Genomic DNA, 22,923 nt, shown 5'->3' on the forward strand with positions numbered 1-22,923 from the left:
CAATCTAACTAAAATTGAAGAGATTTCATAAGGTAAAAAGAAGTGACACTTTCTTCTACTTTATAAATCTCGATCTTTTTTGTTGTTCTTGCTTGATAAAGTGAGTGTCTTGTATGTACATTTGCTCGGAGCTGTAAAATGGATAAATCTTGGGTCTTTTTACCAAGGTATTAACTTCACTACACTGTCCTTTATAGAGTTATTTTTCTGTTTATCTCATTAGTTTGTAAGTCATAATGTTATGTTCTCACTTGTTCTAACCCGATAGGAATAGCCTTGAGTATGAGAAAGGAGCAAGGGAGTTTGTGTCTTCTTCATCAAGACGTTTAGGCGATCCAGCTAAAATGTTCTGCCCGTGTCTTGATTGCCGCAATGTCTGCCATCAATCTACTGAGACAGTTTTCGAGCATCTGGTGATAAGAGGAATGGATCAGAAGTACAAGATTTGCAAATATTGGACCAAACATGGGGATACAAGGCCTCATCAGTCAGCTGATGCCTACTCGTCTGAAAATGAGGCTTACGAGTTGTTTAGAACAAGCTTCATGGGAAATGAAGGCAATGGAGCAGCTCAGCAAGAGAATGCAGAAGCGTTTGAGGTAATGGACAGGCCAGAAGAAGCTGAGTTCAGAAAGAAATTAGAGGATACAGAGACGTCATTGTACCTGAAGTGTATTAAATACACGAAGGTAGCTGCAATTATGGGACTTTACAGGATAAAAGTCAAGAGTGGGATGTCTGAGAACTATTTTGATCAGCTACTGTCATTAGTTCATGACATGCTCCCCGCAGACACTGTTCCTGAAACAGTTTGGTTTTGGATACGATGTCATCCACGCCTGCAGGAACATATTCTTTATAGAAAACAGTATGAGGATGCGGTCAGCTGTCCAAGATGTAGTGAATCAAGATGGGAGAAGGACAAGCAGACTGGTGAGGAGAAGAAAGGGATTCCTGCTAAGGTGATCCGGTATTTTCCGATAAAAGACAGGTTCAGGAGAATGTTTAGATCGAAGCGGTTGTCTGAGGACTTGTGTTGGCACTCCACTAATGCTTCTGAAGATGGAACTATGCGACATCCAGTTGATTCATTGACTTGGGGTCAGGTTAACAACAAATTGTCGGAGTTCGCAGCTGAAGCAAGAAACCTTAGACTAGGTATTTCAACAGATGACATGAATCCTTTCTCCATCCAGAACACCAAGTATAGCACATGGCCTGTTCTACTAGTCAACTACAATATGGCTCCAATGCAGTGTATGAAATCCGAGAACATCATGTTGACAATGTCGATACCTGGCCCAACCGCACCTAGCAACAACATTGATGTATATCTACAGCCACTGATAGAGGACTTGAAGGAATTGTGGACGGAAGGCATGGAAGTCTATGATTCTTTTAAGAAGGAGAGTTTTACTCTTAGAGTGATGATGTTGTGGAGTATCACTGATTATCCTGGTTTAGGGATATTAGCTGGGTGTAAAGTGAAGGGGAAGAAAGCGTGTAATGTCTGTGGGAAGGATACACCTCATCGGTGGCTTAAGTTTAGTCGCAAACATGTTTACATGGGGAACAGGAAGCGTCTGATGCCTAGTCATCCTTACAGACGAAGGAAAGGATGGTTTGGTTTGACAACACGGTGGAGGTTGGTACTGTGAAGAGGATTCAGAGTGGTTCAGAAATATTTGACAGTCTAAGGTACTTCAAAAACGATTTTGGAAAACATTTACCTAAGAAGAGTAAGCGAAAAAGGACTGAAGGAGATGAGGATGATGGTGTTTCAGCTGACGAGTACGAAGAAGATGATGATCTGTGGCGGTGGAAGAAGAAGTCTATCTTCTTCGAGTTACCTTATTGGAAGGTATTGTCATATTAACTTTATTTTCTATCATAAATTGTTAATATTCTGCTTCTGATAAATATTTGTTCAATATATGGCAGGATATGCATGTGAGGCATAACATCGATGTCATGCACGTGGAAAAGAATGTGTCTGATGCGTTGTTGTCTATTCTGATTCATAGTGGGAAGTCTAAGGATGGCCTAAAAGCAAGAAAGAATTTAGAAGACATGGGTATTAGAAGCAACTTACATACAGAAATAAGGGGGAAGAGACATTATTTATAAGTAATATTTATCTGAACTGGTATTTGGTTTGAGTAGGAACAAAGTGATAAGTACAGGGAACTCAGGAAAGGGCAAATTCCTCACACCACTAGCCGTAAAGGAATGAATCGACTTGCAGATGAGATGGTATGTTTGTCATATTGAAATAATTAGTAAGGTGTGGTTTCAAATAAGTGCAACTGTTGACAACATTTTCATATAACTTGTAGAGAAAAAACAGTTCTGATCCTACGAAAGTTACTAGAACTAAGGTTTGGGTAGCTGGTCATACGCATTCTGATAGAACACCCGTGCGTCAAGAATTCGCAGAAACAATAGTAAGTCCATTTTAAATTCCTTCAACTAAGTCAAATTGTGTTTGCTTTTAAGTACATTTTACATATCATGTGATATTTTTGATTGCAGGAGAAGATAAAGAGAATTGACAGTGAGATGGAATCAAGTTCCGCATATAATATCTCTGAAGATGCTGTCACTCAGGTTCTAGGAAAAGATAAACCAGGAAGAATTAGGGGGATGGACAGAGGGGTTACTGCGACGAAGTTGGCATTCTTACATGCTAGAGACTCCCATGTCCAGAAGCTTCAAGCTACTCAAGCATAACTAATCAACAAGCTTGAAGATTTACAAAATGTGGTTAAAGACTTAGCCGGTAAAAAGGTAAACGACTTATTATTGTTGTGCTCTTTACAGTTTTAATATAAACCGGATATGTTTATAGTTCTGAGTTAAACTTGTTAGCAGAACACCGGATATGTTTCTAGTTCTGAGTTAAGCGATGTTAGCCAGGGAAGAATACGGTGCCAGATATTGGATTGGGTTTCAAATGATGATTTGGTTGTTGCTGAAGGAGAGTTCCACTTTAGTGAACCCACGTATAAGATTGGTCGAATTCCACTGAGTCCTAATGCGGCTGCTGTTGTAGTGAAGTCTGTATCAGTTGTAACAGCATCTATATGGAGACCTACTCCAAATTGTGTATCGCTTCCTCAGGCCGTTGGAGTGAAAATTGCATGGCCATCTGAGAAGCTCATATTGGATGATGGTATTGACTTAGGAAACAATGCTAACACCTACGGGTGAGAGGTAAATTAAAAACTGTATTTCTGTTCATTAATATGCACAATGAAATTAACTAATGCGAAATTGTGTTGTATGTTTGCATGCTTCAGCCTGAGAGTGACTCTGTAGGAAAAGTTCTAATATTTGATTACTGGAAAGCAGAAGATGAATTGATTGCTGAGGGTGTATTGTTGTCGACTGATCCTGCTAAACTCGTCAACCAAATTCCTCTTGGACCGAATGCTGCAGTTGTTAAAGTTGAAAGGGTTGTTAAGTCTGATGCATTTATCTGGAGACCTACGACAGAAGTGACAAAGATGGGTGATGCAGTAGATGGGACAATTTCATGGCCTATAGATAAGCTACAACTACCTGATCCACATTCACCTACTGAATCAACCAAGAAATCAAATCAGGTTAGTTTCTGAAACATGTAGGTTCTTAGTGAACAAAGTGAGATTTATAAGAATGGGAATTGATATTGTAATGAATGTGTTTCTCGTTTTTCGTTTTTAGAGTGGTAGTAACAGAAGTGGTAGTAGCAGCAAAGGTGGTAAACAGAAATGCGCTCTTTTGGGCTGTGCTAACTCTGGACAGAGAGTTGCTTTAGGTCGTGTGTTCTCAACTGATCAAGCAGAGAATGTGCATTTCGTCCCTTTAGGTCCAAATGCTTCTAAGGTCTGGGTAGAGGTTTCGGAGTTCGATGGGGCACGCATGTGGAGGCCAAACTCTGAAATTGAATTCATAGGTGATGCAGTATGAAGTACCGTGGCTTCGCCAAATGATAAGCTTGTTTTTATCTGAGACAATTTCTGTTGCTTTTGATCTTTTGATGTTACTACTATGAACAACTTATGTAAGAATGTGTTTATGTTGAACATTTGAAGTTTATGTGCAATAATATAATATGTTTCAAATTACAGAAATCAATGTGTATAAATATAATAATATATAAAATTAAAAAATAAATAAATAGAATATATATAGCTGATAAATCACACTTATTTAACTGCTATAGTAGTTTTAACAATAACATATCGAAAACGCTGTTAATACTTTAAACTAATAGTATTAATGAGACGCTATTAAATAATATTTAATTGCAGCTAATAAAGCGCTATCGTTAATGAAGATTCGATAGCAGTCCTAAAAAGCGCTATCTAAAGTGTCTGACCTACTATGACGGGCGATGATACAACGCTTCTAAAACCGCTATCGAATCATTATATAGCGTTTTTCGTCCGCTTATAAAACCCATTTTTCTTGTAGTGTCTTCATGGTCTCCAAGCTTGACCTCCGGTTCTCCTACCGTCAAGCTTGAAGGGGAGTGTTGAGATGAAAGCAAAAGAAGAAATAACTAAAGAGGTCGAATCTACCTACAACAATAAAGTGGGCACTTTGAGAAATCTACACTGAATACTTTGATGCTATAGAGAAATGAACAGTTGCTAAAGAAAAAGGCAGATCACCTACAGCACCAAAGTGAGGGATTTGATGAACCTGCATTACGCACTTTGGTGTTGTAGGGATTCGCGGACACTATTCACTAAAGTCCAAAATTCAAAATATAACTATTAGAGTCTTATCTCTTTTTTATCTTTTTATACCTTTTGTATTTATGGTTCTGGCTATAAATAACTTTCTTTGTACACATAAATAAATTAATAGAGTTTATCTTCTCTTTCATCTAAATTTCTCTTAAGCTCTCTAATCTCTCCAATATCTTATCCCACTAATCTTCCTAATCTCTCAGTCCATTCTTTTACTTCTTTAAATCTTATAAAAGCTAAGGTGTCTAAGTTCTTAAGACCATCCAAGATCTATCACAAACGATCATCAGTGGCCTTGTTGATTTTTAAGGACAAGACTTGCTCATTTAATTAGAGATGACCAAATATGTTGTTCCGGTCGCAGAGGAATTAGAATTGCAATTGTATAGAAATTAATAGTAAAGTAGCAAGACTTACATTTTTTATGTATCAAATATCATGAAAACTTGGTTAACAATGCATAAACTAGGGTGACAATTACAAGTCACGTGGTTGGTGCTTTCCATGTGCCTAGCCCCAAAGAACCTTGTTGGATTTGAACCAAAGTAGGATCATCATCATACCTGTCAGGAAGTGAGGATTCAGATCCTACATCATGATGGTGTACTTGTATGTATTTATCCGTTCCCAAAGCAGTTACTAGAGTTCTTATCTTTAGTGGGATACACTATAACTTTATTCTCACGGTCGGCCAAGAAACTCATCCCATTCAAAAGCGAATGGGTTTGTTTCACTGTTAGGAGTTTACTCCATGACATGTCTCCCGTACTTTTAATCTCAGTTGCCATCCATACATCTATATGGAGTACCTTGTCACCAGAAGCTAACAAACAAAGCTTTTGCTCTTCTCTAGTCACTGATAAAGACAAAATATTATAAGAACGAGGATCACCCGGAAGAGACACAAGTCCAAACCTCTCTGTTTAAAAATCAAAACATAGTAAGGTATACCTCGTCTTTTGACTAAAATCAAAAGAAAGCCAGTAAGTATTTCCATCCACATACGTGCCACCTCGCCAGACACATGGAATGTACACGTCTCTAGTCTCACCAACAACCCTCCATGAATTAGATGTAAAGTCATATATTTCATACTTGACAAGGCATGGGTAGCAGTAAGGTCCATGATGATGGACCCTCAAGATTTTGTACTCGTTGTTACATGAGGATTTACCGAGAGCGTAGGTATCGGAATGATAGTGGGAATTTTAACGGTTTGATAATCCTACTGGCTTCCCCTGAACATGGCTTCCAAACTAGTCTTACGTCCATGGTGGTGCATAACAATAGACTGTCACAGTGAAAGACGTGGCGTACGTTGACATCTTCCGAAGAGCTTGAAAGAGGATCACTGAGGCTGAACTGACTTATTACCTTTTCAACGTTGTCCTCATGAATGCCGTGGAGATCAAGCCTTACTAAATAGGCTTATCAAGTCTCTAATTCTTTTTATAAGAGAGTTCCATTCTTTTGAGGTAGATGGGAACCCTGCCAGTGAAGCCTCCGGAACCCTAGTGAGTATCTCCACAAGCAACTCCTCGGGAAGATATAATGTCCTATTCTTTTCTGTTTCTGTCATCACTCATCACTGATCTTGGAGATCAAACCTTGTAACCTAGTTATGTGGGATTATTCGCCCTAGATTACGCTGGAATTTTGGCTTGTGGGGCTGCGATGCTATAAGTAGCGTACGCTACGCTTTACGTAATTGGTCTCTGTTAGGAAACATATTTTGCTACATGACTTCTTGTTACGACAAATATGTAATTGGTATTTGATATTTTTTTGGGCAAATCTCCAAAATAACATATTTCTAAGTTTATGTCACAAAAATAGCTCTCAAAAACTAAAATGACCAAAATCGCATTTTATCTTTTAAAAAAATAAAAAAAAATTTATTTTTCAAAATTTGAAATCTTATCCCAAAACCCCACTCCCCAACCCTAAACTCTAAACCCTAAACTCTAAACCCTAAACCCTAAATCATAAACCCTAAACCCTAAATCCTAGACCCCACCCCTAAACTCTAAACCCTAAACCCTAAACCCCACCCCTAAACTCTAAACCCTAAACCCTAAACTCTAAACCCTAAACCCTAAATCCTAAATCCTAAATCCTAAATCCTAAATCCTAAATCCTAAACCCTAAACTCCACCTCTTAACTCTAAACCCTAATGTCTAAATTAATTTACCATTGGAGAATAAGTGTATATTTATCTCTTTTGATAAAACATTAAGTGCTATTTTGGTCATTTTTACTTTTAGAGACTATATTTGTGACAAAAACGTTTTTAGTACTATCCTAGTCATTTTCTCTATTTTTTTGCAAATTGACATTTTCTACATAAGTTTGTGTGTTTTCAGTTTACAATATACATAAAAGATGGATATATATATCAATTGTTTTCTGGATTGGGATGAGTTAAGGCTCAAAGAGAACTTTTAACAAAGAATATTGTGAATTTGCATTACAAAAGGGAGATTGATTGTTTGTCTATCTCATGGATTCATTATCAGTTTGGTTCTCCACATCTCTGCTATTAGGATTAGCAGCAACAGCATTCATTAGAGCTGTGAAAATAAGCCTGTGAGGTCCTCCACGAGGGATTGGGATTTCACTTCTCCACTTTTCCAATGCTTTCCCGTCTTTCATAGCGATACTCCAGTGTTCAAGTTCTTGTGTATGTCGATTCTCTTTGAGTAGCTGGAGCATACCTGAATGTAAAATAAACCTTGTCACTCAGTTTCTCTTAAGCATCTATCATGGTGATAACAAATAATATCAATCTTGAGCAGCAAAATGATATCCAAGTTCAATATTTTGTGGGTTAGTCTGTTTTGGATCAAAATACAAAGTATCTTGTCAGATGCTTCTCTATGCAGCCTCTGTTTTTTCAATATGTATTTTGTTGTTTGTAGTTAGAAGATACATGTGACAGGAAGTGCTGCTGACACATCCTTATAAAATAAAGGTGTTAGGAACTATTGTGGGAATACACAATGCTCAAATCTTGTGCTTTGTTGGAAGAGTTTTTTAGATTCTAAATATATTATGATTTCTTCAGTGTGCCGCCAAGGAGCATGAACTGATACTGGTGGATACAAAATATGAGTTTGGAAAAAGTTACGATGGTTCAATCTTATTGATTGATGAGGTTAGTTTTACTTTCTCCTTGTCCTTGTCATCTCTCTTTGAATACACTGTTGAACACAAATCTGCACAACTGCCAAATTCGCTGATTAGAATATAATCTAATTGTACACATTGTATATAGATTCACTACACTGGATTCAAGCAGATACTGGCTTGCGGGTTCTTATGAAGAACGCTTTCAAAAAGGTCTTGAGCCTGAAAATGTTGATAAGGCGAGTGACTTTTTCCTGTTTAAGTCAGGTTTTATTGGTATGGCATGCATTGTTTATCGAATGTTCCACTCTTTTTTCTATCCAAACAGGAGTTCATAAGGCTGTGGTTTAAATAGAATTGCAATCCATATGAGGACGAGGTAATTCTTACATCTTCAGAATGTAAATTCCAGCATTATAATAAGAAAATCTGCTAAATGTGTTGCATCTATTTCAGGTCCTCCCCGGTGCTCCAGCTACTGAATTAGCTTGGTGGTATGTATTCTGATCTGTAAACTCTGGTATATACTTGATTTACAAGATTTTTTGATATTGAAGAAACATTGAACGTGTATACGCTGTAGACTCTGTTAGCTTACGCTAGTAGCATTGGTTTTAAAGTATTGATGGAAGAACCCGTAACTATGGCGGGAAAAGGGCATTTTTAGACCCCAACAACCGTCGTGTCTTTTTAGACCCAAACAAAACATAAGTGCAAAATTATTCCTGAACTGAGATTTTTAAAAATAATTCGACCCAAACTTGACTCCCTTACATGAAATCCTACCTTGACTAACTTATAGTTAGTCAACTGTTAAACCATGCTTAGTCGGATAAAGAAAAAGTGTCGATTTCAACCCGTACAATTTCGGTCGTGCCTTCGGCCCTGTTCGTTTGCAGGTCGCTAGCGGCAGCGACCAGTCCTAGCGACTAAACGTTGTTCGTTTGGTGGTCGCCGGTTCTGCGACTGATCGCTGCGACCAGACGCCAGCGTTCGGCGTTCAGAAATTTTGATTGCTGAAAATTTCAGCGTTGCGATCGAAAACCAGCGATCAAAAAAATAAAATAGTGTAAAAAGACAAAAATACCCTTGATTTATTTTCAAAATCACAAAACAATACCCTTAACCCTAGATCTCTTTACGCCTTTCTTCATTACGCTTCTTCATCGTCTCTCCTCCTCAGCTCTCTCACGCAGGCTACCATCAAAGCTCAAAGGTCAGTTCTCTCTCTCTCTCTCTCTCTCTCTCTCTCTCTCTCTCTCTCTCTCTCTCTCTCTCTCTGATTCGAAATCCTTCTTTAAAACTTTCAGAAAGTTCTAAATTTTGCCTTTCACTTGAGAGATTTAGAAGGGTTTATTGCTAGTGAAATCAGTGAGATGGGCATGTTTTAAAACGTACTCTTGCTGCTTTTTTCATGCTCTGGTGTTCTACAATATGATTCTCTATTTTTCTTACATGATTTATGCGGTTGTGTTGCTGACAGGTCGAGATTGCTCAATCTTATGAAAGAGGTGGTGCAGCTGTCTCAGTGTTTTGACTGACCAGAAGTATTTCAAGGTTCACTTGTTGTGTATACACGTTTGCAGATATCTCATACACATTTTCCATGTATTTTTTTCTAACATTTATTAGTTCTTATCTTGGTTTGGTACAACAGGAAGGCTTTGAAAACTTGGAAGCAATAAGAAGCGCTGGTGTTAAGGTAATTCTCTTAGCAAAGTCTCATTTTTTCTTTTGTTGTTTTAATGATGAAGATCAATTGTTCTGCTTTCTTAATGACAGTGTTGACATTTTACAGATTTGGACATAAACCACAACTAGACAGAAAGAATGGCTAATGATGTAAGTTTCTAATTCAGCTCTTGTTTCTTAAATGTTTTGTGATTGTTTTTTTCTGCTAGTTTAGTTTGTTTGTCTATTAATGAGACTTGTTATTTAGACCTGGACCGACGAAGAATTTCGGTATTTTCTTACTCTTTATGCTGAAGAAAAAAAGAAAGGGAACAGACCAAGGACTGGCATGAATTCAGTTGGAAGAGAGTTCATCCCTAGGAAGTTTGAAGAGAGATTTAGTAAGAAATGGATATGGGACAGGTTTAAGAACAAGGTTGATGTTTGTAGAAAAGCATATGTCAAGTTTAAGAAGCTGACTCACAACAGAACCGGACTTGTCTATGATGCTATGGGACGGTTGGAGATGCCAGATGCTTGGTGGGATCAACGCATAGCGGTAAATAACTTTGTTCTTGATTTTTTTTTTTTTTTTCTATTTAGAACTTGAGTATGCATTGTTCTCTTAGTCTTATTGCTTTAATAATGTGAGTATATTAGCTTGAAATGTCTTTGTTTGAGAATGTTTAGTGTTTGAGAATGTAGTATGTGAGTATTTATAATGGGACTGGTTTGAGAATGTTTAGTGTTTGAGAATGTAGTACGCGAGTATTTATAATGAGACTGGTTTGAGAATGTTGTATGATTAGTAATAACGTGAGTTTTCAAGTGAATTAATTTTTTTATGTTCTTAAACAGGAATGGCCAGGTGCAAGAAAGTATAAGAACAAAGTACCTCCAAACATGGATATGTTTGAAGCAGAGTTTGGTGCTGTTAGTGTGACTGGAGCAGAAGGATGGTGTGCTCAGCAAGGAGAAGCTAGCTTAAATTCTAGAATGGATGCAGAAAAGGAAGATGAATCAGATTCTGCTGACACAGATATGCCAGCACCAAGAGAAGGAACAAGTAGAGCTGGATGTTCAAAGTCAAAAAGAAAGCGTAAAGAAGTTGATCAAGAGCCTTATGTTGTACGAAATGCAATTCTGGCAGAAAAAAATAAGATAGCTGAAAGGATGTTAGAGATAATGGCAGAGGATCGTGTGGTGTTGCAACAGGATCGTAAGTTCCGATTAGACAAAGTATTGGAGATACTTAATGAGCTGCCTGGAGTGATTAAGTGGTCACCATTTCACATTGCTGCTGTTAGCCATCTCAAAGCTGATGAAGGAAACAGACTGGCCTTTATATCTTTCCCTAGTGATGATGATAGGATTAGCTACCTTGAGCATATGATTGGAATTAAGATTTATGGAGGATTGTAGTATGACTTTTGTTTCAGTTTTTTGTTACGACTCAGATTGTAACAATTGTTAAGCGAATGAATATTTTTTGTTATGACTTTTGTAGCTCATATTCACAACTTATATATATATGATTTTAATTACTTGCAGATGGTTAGGTGGTACTTGGATGATGATGATGATGATTATGATGATGAGGATGAATATGAGGACGATGTGCTTAAGCCAGAGAGATTGCTTCAAAGAACAGATCGAGGTGCTGGATGGCATCATGTTCAGCAGCTTATGCACGGGTCAGATCAACAGTGTTATGATATTCTTCGCATGAATCAGAGAACATTTCAAGATTTGTGTAAGATGTTAGCGACGAGATATGGGTTAAAAGAGACGAACAATGTCTATATTGAAGAAGGGGTTGCAATGTTCCTTGAAATGGTGGGTCAAGATAAGACGGTACGGGTTATTGCAGAAAGATATCAACGTTCGTTGGATACGGTCAAAAGGAAACTTGAAGAGGTTTTGAGTGTTCTCTTGAAATTTGCTGCAGATGCACTAAAACCAGAAGATGGTGAGTTCACAAGAGTATGTCCTGCTTTGAGAGATGATGATCGATACTGGCCATGTTTTAAGGATTGTATTGGGGCATTGGATGGAACTCATATCTCAGTTCGCCCTCCTAAGCGAAATGCAGAAGCATACCGAGGTAGAAAACAGGAGCCGACCATGAATGTCCTTGCTATATGTAACTTTGATATGAAGTTCATATATGCTTATGTGGGTGTACCGGATAGAGCACATGACACAAAGGTATTGACTTACTGTGCGAGGAACGAGCCCTTTTTTCCACATCCGCCAAATGGAAAGTACTATTTGGTTGATGCGGGATATCCCACAAGAACAGGGTATCTTGGTCCGTATCGCAGAGTTCGGTACCATCTTGATCAGTTCAACAGAGGAGGACCGCCAACGAACAGTCGAGAGGTGTTTAACCGGAGACATTCAAGCTTGCGATCAGTGATTGAACGGACATTTGGAGTATGGAAAGCAAAATGGAGAATTCTTGACCGTAGGCATCCAAAGTATGGTTTGATCAAATGGATAAAGCTAGTAACAGCAACGATGGCTCTACACAACTTCATACGTGATTCACATCGAGAAGATAATGATTTTGTGCGTTGGCAGAGAAGAGAAGAATATCATACACATGGTGATAATGATGAAGAAGAAAAAGATGAAGATGAAGAAGAAGAAGAAGATGGTGATGATCATGGTGGACATATTCCATATGAGCCTACTGGTGATAGAGTCATGGAAGGTTTACGTGATCATATTACTAGTGAGTTGAGTAGAGGATATCGATTACCTTATTAGTTTATTTGATTTGGATTTGTACTGATTTTTATTTATTAGTTTCATAACATTTGACTTTAAATTTTAAAACATTTATTTTATGTTTAGTTTATTAATATAGTTTTAGGTACAAGATACAATATAAATTAAAAATAAAAATTGAGTTACAAAACCAAAATTTTGAAAAATATAAATAACTCTAATCATACTTTTAATGTATATATGTACAGGGCCGTACACAAGAGAAAATGTATGTCAAAAATAAATATTTGGTCGCCAGCGATACCGAAACGAACAACATAGCGACAACCGCTGCGATCAATCGCGCGACATGGAAACGAACAACATAGCGACAACCGCTGCGATCAATCGCGCGACTTTCAAACGAACAACTATCAGCGACATCATGTCGCAGTCGCTGGTCGCTGACTCTGGTCGCTGACGCTGGCGACCACGAAACGAACAGGGCCAAGGTGTCCAGGTTTTAAGATCATTCAAACGCAAGGGTTTTCAGTGGTATTGCTGATTTTTGAAGGACAAGACGTGCTAATTTAATAAGAGATAACCAAAAACATTGTTCCAGTAGCAGAGAAAATATAATTGGGGAATTGTATACGAACTAAAACATTATAGAGTAGCAAGACTTACATTTTAATTTACCAGATATCATGAAAACTTGGTGATTGGTGCTTTCCATGTGCCTAGCCCCAAAGAACCTTGTTGGATTTGAACCAAAGTTGGAACACAGCTGACAGGAAGTGGGTATTTAGATCCTACGTCATGAAGGTCCACTTTTATGTATTTATCCTCTCCCACAATGTGTAAGAACTTGCTAGAGTCCTTATATTTAATGGGATGCAGTATAACTTTATGCTCCCGGTCGGCCAAGAAACTCATCCCGTTACAAAGCCTAAAGAACTGGTCTCTGCTGGTTCGTTTCACTGATAGGAGTTTACTCCATGACATGTCTCCGGTACCTTTAATCTTAGTTGCTATCCAGACATCTATATGGAGTAGATTGGCACAAGAAGTTAACAGACAAAGTTTTTTCTCTTCTCTAGTCACTGATAAAGCAAAAACATAATCAGAAAGAGGATCACTCGGAATAGACACAATTCCAAACCTCTCTGTCGAATAATCAAAATATCGTAAGGTATTTCTCGGTCTTTGACAATCTTGACTAAAATCAAAAGAAAGCTATAGTAAGTATTTCCATCCGCAGACGTGCCATGTCGCCAGTTCCGTGGAAATGTCCACCCTCTAGCCTCACCAACAGCCCTCCACGAATTAGATGTAAGGTCATATATTTCGTACTCAACAAGGCATGCTGACATCCAACCATCTCCAAGATGATACACCCTCAAGATTTTGTACTCGTTGTTGCATGAGGATTTACCAAGAGCGTAGGTATGGGAACTATATTTGGAATTTAACGGTTTGATAATCCTACTGGTTTCTACCGAACATGGATTCCAAACAACTAGTCTTTCGTCCATGGTGGTGCATAGCAATAAACCATCGCAGTGACAGACGCGGCGTACGTCGACTTCTTCCGAAGAACTAGAAAGAGGATCAGTGAGTCTGAGCTGACTTATTACCTTTACAAGGTTGTTGTCGTGGAGATCAAGCCTAGCTAAATAGACCCTACAGTCAATTAAGATGATAGCAAGAGACTTCTTATCAAGTCTGGCATCTTTTTTGATAAGAGCGTTCCATTCTTTTGAGGTAGATCGGAGTCGTGCCAGAGAAGCCTCTGGAACCCTAGAGAGTATCTCCACAAGCACGTCCTTAGGAAGATATACTATGTTTCTTTTCATCTTTTCTTGGTCCGTCATCAATGATCTTGGAGATGAAACCTTTGGAACCTAGTGCCGTGTGTGTATGAAACCCTAGTGTTGCGTCTGTATGAGACTCATCAATTTAAAACGCTTATATTGTGGGCTTTGTCGCCCTAGATTCATCTGAATGTTTGTTCGGCTCGTGGGCCTGCGATGCTTAGAGCATATGCATTGGTGTACTTGTATTAAGAGTCCTTAGGAGTTAAAAAGTATTATTCTTTTACTTTTGAATAGTTAAGGATTATTGTCTTAATCTTACGTCCAATAGTGTTATCCAATCAGAAGTCCTTATGAATAAAATAATAATATATTTTTTAAAAAATTGAAAAAAAAAAAAAAAATTTATTGCATAAAAAAATATAAAAATACAATAATTACTGATTTCATGATTAAAAGAAACATACAACAATTATTAATTTTGATCACCAAATTTGTTCCAAACATTTTCGATTAAATCGTTTTTTAGTTGTTCATGTATACGCCTATCGCGAACATGAGTCCGAATGCCAACCATATTATCGAGATTTGTAGGCGTCTCGGTACTGTAGGACATATCTACCTGAGAACTTCTGCTTCCATCTCCTTCTTCAAACTCAGATATATTGTACTGAGTGTATCCGTCTCGTTCATATTCGACTATCATATTGTGTAGTATGATACATGCTCTCATAATCTTCCCAACTTTCGTCTTGTCTAATGTAAGAGCCGGGTTTTTCACAATCGCAAATCGAGCTTGCAAAACTCCAAAAGCCCGCTCAACATCTTTTCGAGTCGCTTCTTGACATTTAGCAAATAACTCTGCTTTAGGACCTTGCGGGAGGGAGATAGATTGGATAAATGTTGACCATTTTGGATATATGCCGTCTGTGAGGTAGTACGCCAAATCATACTGGTGTCCGTTGACCACGTACTGAACTCTTGGTGCTCGACCTTGTAAAATGTCATCAAAAAAAGGTGATCGATCAAGGACGTTAATATCGTTCAAAGTACCTGGAGAACCAAAAAAAGCGTGCCATATCCAAAGATCTTGTGAAGCTACTGCCTCCAAGACAATTGTCGGTTTTCCGGATCCACGTGTGTATTGTCCTTTCCAAGAGGTTGGACAATTTTTCCACTCCCAATGCATACAATCGATGCTTCCTACCATTCCAGGAAAGCCGCGTATCTCTCCAATATCAAGTAGTCGTTGAAGATCCTCTGGAGTTGGTCTTCGTAGATACTCATCTCCAAATAACCGTATTATGTTTTCTGTGAACTTATGTAAACACAAAAGTGCCGTGGATTCACCAAGTCGAAGATACTCGTCAACTGCGTCAGCTGCAGAACCATAAGCGAGGAGACGAATAGCAGCCGTACATTTTTGTAGTGGAGAAAGACCGGGCCTCCCGGTTGCATCTCTTGACTGACGAAAGAAAGGGACGTCCTCTGAAAGGCGATGGACAATATGCATGAATAAGTCTTTGTTCATGCGGAAACGACGTCTGAATAAGTTTGGGGGAAAAGTCGAATTCTCGCAGAAGTAATCATTCCATAAACGTTCGTGTCCCGTTTCTCGATCGCGTTCTATATAAAGACGTCTAACTGGGTTATTGTGATGGGACTCCACTATGTTGTTGTATGTGTCCTCCAAAATGTCGTCAAAAACTTCTTCTAGTCTTTCTTCGAGTTCGTCGGATGAAGATGATGACATTTTGTGTGTTTACTTCGTAATCCTTCACTGAAAATGAAGATTGTTAATTAATTTTTTGTTTAAAAAAACACTTGTGTTGTAAATTTTACAAGTGAAGACTTCTGTTATCTAAATAGTTTGCTAAAATGTTGTATATATTTTTTAAAAATTGTTTAAAATTCACAAGTGAAGACATATTCTTTGTAAAAAAATTTTTTAAAAAATTCACAAGTGAAGACATATGCTTTGTAATTTTTTTTTTTAAATTGTTTAAAATTCTCAAGTGAGTTCCATATGCTTTGTAATTTTTTTTTTTAAATTGTTTAAAATTCTCAAGTGAGTTCCATATGCTTTGTAATTTTTTTTTATTTAAATTTGTTTAAAATTCACAAGCGATACACGAAGCTGATCACATTAATACAATCCGAAAGAACCACAAGCCATACATAGATAACAAAGAAACAAGTACCTGCTTACAACTGATACAAAGTGCTGGAGTTATGTCAATACAAGCCGAGGCTTCACGCCAATACAACGGTTTTCAAGTACACAGAAAGCTAAAGAAACAAGTGAACTACAAGTGCTACCTAAACCGAGGCTTTACGCCAACTTATAGAAGTACATAAGGCCAAATTAGAGATGAAAGGACAAGTCATGACAGAGGAACCCGTGAGCTTACTTCACCCGTGAGCTGGCTTCACATGTCCTCAAAATGTGACAAGTCTAAAATGCACCCGTGACCCTGCAAGTGAAATTATATTCAAAACTATAAACATACCTTACTGTAACATCTCAGACATTAGTTTGTTTTTAAGTGATGTTTCCATCTCAGAGAGGGGGTCTTGTTTGGCTATCAAACGTTCTAGGATTTTTTGGTTAGAGAGTTTCTGTTTTATTTCAAACAGGGCCTCTAACTTTGACAACTCAAGTTCCTTACTGCTCTTCTTCCTCTTTAGAACAGCTTTTGCAGCCTTTACCCCGATAGGTCTTGCTTCAGGTTCTCTCACTTCCTCATCTCCATCAACCTCCAACACTTGCTTGCGCTTCTCCTTAGGCCCCTCCTTAGGCAGATAGGTTGAGCACCATTTACTGTCATGCCGGAGCTCCCTCCAAGCATGTTCGAGGTTGAACTTGATGGAGTGGTCGTTGTAGTAGAAGTCCAAGGCAGCTTTCATCACGTCATCCTCGTTTTGACCACTACTCTGGCACCTCAGAGCCGCGTCGTAGCAGCCAACGAACTTACAGACGCCCTCGTTAATCCTCGCCCACCGCTGCTTGCACTGACCGAGCTCCCTAGGTGCTGTCCCAACCAAGAGAGGGCTTGCATTGTAGTAATCAACGATTCTCTTCCAGAAAGCGTCAGCTTTCTGCTCATTGCTCACCACAGCGTCTTTGCTTGTGTTAAGCCAAGCCCCAATCAGGATTTTATCCTCTTTGGGAGACCACTTACGCCTCTCCTTAACATTTGAACTCTGGCTACTCATCCAAACATGTTCAGGTGCATCAAGATCAACGGGATTTTGGCTATTGAGGAGGTTAACAAAACTAGGGGTATCCATGGTTTACTAGATATAACTCTATGTTACTCAACTACTAACACAGAGCCTTTAAGTAGAGGATTTAAAGTTTTCAAGTACACACAAGTTAAAGAAAGGTAGATAGAAATTCACTAGCATTTAAAATTATCATTTAACACCAATCAAATCGGAGAGGTTAGGAAGATAGAAAACATTTTTCATTTAATTTTTCAACTCTTAAAACATTTCAAGTTATCAAATCCGAGTAGTTACTTGGTAACTATACTTATCAAAAACAACAAGAAAGATGGAAGTTGTTACAGTTAGTACCTTTTATATACACAGTGTCGAGGTGAGACACTCCCGCTTCAAGCTTTGGACCCTGCCCCTGATCACACATTACACGAAACAGTTAAAAGCTTTTAAATAACTTAAGAAACACTAAACACAAGCACAAGTATAGAACTAACCCGGCAGACACATAAGCAGGAGAGCTATTACGAGACCACCAATTAAACAACAAAGCAAGTGGAAGCCCGTGGTAACCCCTGAATTCTTCTTAGCTAGCTCACAAACTGTCTCCTTAAGCTTAACCACTTTCTCCTCACTCTCGTTACCTTGGTCCTTGAGCTGCCTAAGTTGTGTCTGAATGTCACTCAACTCCTCCGTAACGGCCACATCCCACCACTTCCAAACATGGCAGTCGTCGTCGTCTACGTTCTGACATGTGAAATACCTTCTCCCTGGATCTCTCGGTGTGTAAGATGTTGCGACTACAGGGTCACCACCACAGTAACATGTCTTCGGGATTCCTTCTTCGACATCAGGTTGAGGAACGTACTGAACAGGGACTTGAAGGTTCAACCTACTCTGAGCTTCATCGGCATACACATCTGCTTCTTCTTGAAGAAGCCAAGTTAAACTCACTTCTGAAGACGACGGTTGGCTATAGCTATAATCTTGGCCCATGATTCCGTAACCTGAGAGAATAAGATGGAAATTAAACATCAATACTAAATCAATCGAAGGAAAACAAAATCGTATTCAAAGCCTAATCAATTCGAATCGTCATCCCCAAATCATTCGAAACCCTAACTTCAATCGAAATATCCCCAAATCGATTTAAAACTGAAAAGAAACCCTAAATCTCGAGGAGAACAACATCCGACCAAAACAAATCCATAAACGAACGATAGGAGGCTTCGATTTACCTTCGATATCACCAAGTCGTCTGTCGCCTCTTCGATCGCCCGGAGCTTTTTTTTTTTTAATCTCCTTCGCGTTTAATTTTTTTTTCCCTGAACCAAATTCATCCCGACATCGAACCGGGGAAGGGATGACACGTCGGTAAGGATTCAATCCTTCCAGCCTTCTAATTAAGTTACGGTCCTTAATAAACCGTACTTAATTAAATTTTTTTAATTCTATTTTTCCTAAAACCGCGAGCTAAGGACTCAATAAACCGACCGTTGCGGTTGGTCTAAGTAGCCTACGGAATACGTAATTGGTCTTTGGTAAGAAATATAAGAAAATATATTTTGCTCTACATGCATGACACTCTTGTTACGCCAATGCCTAATTGGTCTTCTATATTGTCAAATAGACACTTCCACTAAATAGATTTCGAATTCCATGCTTTTTTTTGTAACATTGATTCCTTCCATAAATAATGTGTCCAAACGGACGAAGTTTTCGGTTTAAACACGACAAAAGAAATTAGAAAGCTGAGGATATGATAGGAGTATTGATAATATATCTGTCTTCTTCTAATGATAAGAAACGTGAGACAGATTTACCGAGTAGCTTTGTTTCGATCACAACCACCTTCTCGTGGCGAAGATGATTGATCACTACGATCTCATGGCGACCTATTGCGACTCATGGCGTCAATAATCTACAACATACAAAGCATACCAGCTCCCTTTTATACTTCATTCTTCGATTGGCTGCCCAACCTCTCTAACCGCAAATCCTCTACACCATTCAGTGTATTTACTTCACTATAAATCTTTTCTTCGCTTCCAAGTCAATAGTGTAAGATAGACGATGTCTATCAGTATCAGGATACCTGCAGGGCTGGGTTAGAACCCATACGCATGAGACATATGCATGGGGGCCCATGATTTCCTTAAAGATTTTGGGGTTTATTTTTGAGATAATTAGCTATATATACATATTTAAGAGTGATATTAGAGAACTACACATAAAGATAAAGAGACATAAGTGAAGAAGACCATACCATTTATCACATAAGAAGACGATATTATCCCTAATCCAAACTGCAAGGACAGTTGGCGTACTGACGTCAGGCGGCTTGAAGACACTGAATAATAGGTTGTAGCTTACCTATCTTTGTGGGTATGCAGAAGACAGTTATTAGCCACATGATTTCTTCTCATATTTACAGCTATATTATTAAAAAAATTATAGTCTATGGAAAGATATTAATTAACAATATGGCTAACTATATAAAAGTTACTAAGACAAACTATTTCTTTCCACAACGACCAAACTAACTATTTCTCCGCCCGATAATTAATGAAGCTAACTCATCTGCATATGATGTGTACAGTCCCACCAAGAAAGCCATGCGTCCTACAAATCTCTCGCCATTAGTCTCAAACCAAAGGAACTACGAGCATATTAAAATGAATATATTTTGGGAGGAAGATCCTTGCGATTTGTCTAAAAGCGACAAAAACACATAAATATTTCATCTAATGTAATTTGTAACCGCTAAAATATAGTGCGGAAGATCAAATCGGGATATACACTATTAACAATGTTTTAGTAATTAAACTTCTCAACTAAAGATGAATCGTAAAAAAAACCTCAACTAAAAATCTTGTGAAATAAACCCTCAATTTTAGTTCTGTTAACATATGTTACCCTCCGTCTAAAAAATCGTGACGGAGGGTGGCATACGTTAACGTTTTATAAATTGAAGGTTTATAATGATGAAAACTTAGTTGGGGGGTTGTTTTACGATTAAAAAATAGTTGAGGGGTTTTATCACTAAAAGTCATTAAATATTTTAAAAAATTTATTATCATTTATACATTGTTTTAGATTTATTTATAAGTCTTCAATACTAATTTATAAATTTTAATACATTAATTTATTATAAAAACTAATTTATACATCCTAAATTAATAATTTTAAACACTACTTACAGCTTAATATAACTTCAAAATATTAAATTATTTGATATTTTGCAATAGTGATATAAGAAAACGTGTGTGTTTATATCGTCATAATCAAATATCAAATAATTTAAAGTTTCTAAGTTATATTAAGTCTTAAAAATTGTGGAGGATAATTCATCCATGAAATCAATCTTTCTATTTAAAGTTACACACTTTTTCCTATTTCCATGATTTCCGTCATATGCCTTATACTTTCCCTCTATCCCAAAAAATAATGCATGATTATTTTTATTCCAATGCATTATATTTTTGCTTGTAGTCGGGATCAATAAGATAATATATTTGATATATTATTCTTGATTTATTGTATTACTTTATATTTCAATAGTATCACCAATAATGGTAGATTATTTTATCCTAAAAAATGTCAGAAAGTGTAAAAACGTATAAAATCATTGTGAAACCGTATTAATCATATGTAAAACTATTAAAATGTTTATAAAGTTTTATAAATCGGTTATAAAGTAATGTATTAACATTTATAAATTAGTTTTAAAGGCTTATAAATCAATCTAAAATAATATATAAATGATAATAAAGATTTTAAAAAATTTAATGACCTTTAGTGAAAAAACCCCTCAACTATTTTTGAATCGTAAAAAAAAACCCTCAACTAAGTTTCCAACATTATAAACCCCCAACTTATAAACCGTTAACGTATGTCACTCTCCGTCACGGTTTATTAGACGGGGGTAACATATGTTAACGAAATTAAAGTTGAGGGTTTATTTCACAGGATTTTTAGTTGAGGGTTTTTTTTACGATTCATCTTTAGTTGAGAGGTTTAATTATTATAAACCCTTTAAATACACCAACTAATATGTTATGTTACAAATCCATTATATATTAACGATCAACCTTGTATTCCAATATAGATAGTAGATTTGGTTTAGCATGTTAGATTTACATACTAACAAATGATTTGATATTTATATTATTGTTGACGAAAAAGTTACTATACAATGTTAGTTGTTATATTAAATGTTAGTGTATAAATTTTTTATCACAAACGATCCTCAATGGTCTTGTTGATTTTTAAGGACAGGACTTGCTCATTTAATTAGAGAACCAAAAATATTGTTCCAGTACCAGAGGGAAAAAACTAGAATAGTATGGAAACTAATTATGGAGCAGGAAGACATACATTTTAACTTTATCAAATATCATGAAAACTTGGATAACAATGCATAAACTATTATGACAATTACAAGTCACGTCATTGGTGCTTTCCATGTGCCTAGCCCCAAAGAACCTCGCTGGATTTGAACCAAAATAGGATCACACCTGCCGGGAAGTGAGGATTCAGATCCTACATCATGATGGTCTACTCGTATGTATTCATCCGTTCCAACAAAGTGTAAGCAGGTACTAGAGTTCTTATCTTTAGTGGGACACACTATAACTTTATTCTCACGGTCGGCCAAGAAACTCATCCCATTAAAAAGCGGATGGGTTCGTTTCACTGTTAGGAGATTACTCCATGACATTTCTCCGGTACTCTTAATCTTAGTTGCCATCCATATCTCTATTATATCAAACATCTCAACACGAGAAGTAAACAAACAAAGTTTTTGCTCTTCTCTAGTCACTGATAAAGCGAAAAGATTATAAGAAGCAGGATCAACCGGAAGAGATACACATCCAAACCTCTCTGTTGAAAAATCAAAACATCGTAAGGAATTTCTCGGTCTTTAACAGTCTTGACTAAAATCAAAAGAAAGCCAGTAAGTATTTCCATCCGCAGACGTGCCATGTCGCCAGTTCCCTGGAAATGACCACTCAGTAGTCTCACCAACAAGCCTTCAAGATTTTGTACTCGTTGTTGCATGAGGATTTACCAAGAGCGTAGGTATCGGAACTACATTTGGAATCTAACGGTTTGATAATCCTACCGGTTTCCCCTGAGCATGGATTCCAAACAACCAGTCTTTCGTCCATAGTGGTGCATAGCAATAAACCATCGCAGTGACAGACGGGGCGTATATCGACTTCTTTCGAAGAACTAGAAAGAGGATCAGTGAGTCTGAGTTGACTTATCACCTTTACAATGTTATCGCCGTGGAGATCAAGCCTAACTAAATAGACCCTTCTATGAATTAACATGACAACAAGAGACTTCTTGGCAAGTCTTTCTTCTTTTTTAATAAGAGCGTTCCATCCATTTGAAGTAGATCGGAGTCGTGCGAGAGAAGCCTCTGGAACCCTAGAGAGTATCTCCACAAGCAAATCCTCAGGAAGATATTCTATGTTTCTTTTCATCTTTTCTTGTGTTGGAATTTGTAATGTAGAATCAAAGAACCTTAAATCGTAGTCGGAATAGCAAAAGAGAAGTAAATTTGATTTCTAGAAAGAAAAAAAAAAAGATCTTTATTAATCGATGTGAATGATACTAACTCACGTCTTAC

At 37.5% G+C, this 22,923-nt stretch overlaps 4 protein-coding genes and 3 pseudogenes across 4 annotated transcripts; 2 read left to right on the forward strand and 5 right to left on the reverse strand.

Moving 5' to 3' along the window:
* Positions 1-138: 138 nt before the first annotated feature.
* Positions 139-3,210, forward strand: LOC125587265. The gene is made up of 8 exons (XM_048757493.1): positions 139-167; positions 269-1,621; positions 1,693-1,861; positions 1,942-2,049; positions 2,164-2,253; positions 2,337-2,444; positions 2,533-2,607; positions 2,872-3,210. Exons 1-8 carry the CDS (start codon positions 139-141, stop codon positions 3,208-3,210), a joined length of 2,271 nt encoding a protein of 756 aa, XP_048613450.1.
* A 498-nt stretch (positions 3,211-3,708) lies between these two features.
* On the reverse strand, positions 3,709-6,605 carry LOC125587757 (annotated as a pseudogene).
* A 4,483-nt stretch (positions 6,606-11,088) lies between these two features.
* LOC125587266 (protein ALP1-like) lies at positions 11,089-12,149 on the forward strand. The gene is made up of 2 exons (XM_048757494.1): positions 11,089-12,079; positions 12,121-12,149. Exons 1-2 carry the CDS (start codon positions 11,089-11,091, stop codon positions 12,147-12,149), a joined length of 1,020 nt encoding a protein of 339 aa, XP_048613451.1.
* A 777-nt stretch (positions 12,150-12,926) lies between these two features.
* Positions 12,927-14,201, reverse strand: LOC106421918 (annotated as a pseudogene).
* A 480-nt stretch (positions 14,202-14,681) lies between these two features.
* On the reverse strand, positions 14,682-15,816 carry LOC125587267. The gene is made up of 2 exons (XM_048757495.1): positions 14,809-15,816; positions 14,682-14,762 (listed from the first exon to the last, which is right to left on the reverse strand). The coding sequence occupies exons 1-2, from the start codon at positions 15,814-15,816 to the stop codon at positions 14,682-14,684; spliced, it is 1,089 nt and encodes a 362-aa protein (XP_048613452.1).
* A 758-nt stretch (positions 15,817-16,574) lies between these two features.
* On the reverse strand, positions 16,575-17,354 carry LOC106394201 (glutathione S-transferase T2-like). Its single transcript, XM_013834794.2, has one exon. It carries the CDS (start codon positions 17,352-17,354, stop codon positions 16,575-16,577), a length of 780 nt encoding a protein of 259 aa, XP_013690248.1.
* A 538-nt stretch (positions 17,355-17,892) lies between these two features.
* LOC111206175 lies at positions 17,893-22,777 on the reverse strand (annotated as a pseudogene).
* Between the last annotated feature and the right edge of the window lie 146 nt (positions 22,778-22,923).

This window comes from Brassica napus, chromosome C5, assembly GCF_020379485.1.
Source record: "Brassica napus cultivar Da-Ae chromosome C5, Da-Ae, whole genome shotgun sequence".
Classification (NCBI taxonomy): domain Eukaryota; kingdom Viridiplantae; phylum Streptophyta; class Magnoliopsida; order Brassicales; family Brassicaceae; genus Brassica; species Brassica napus.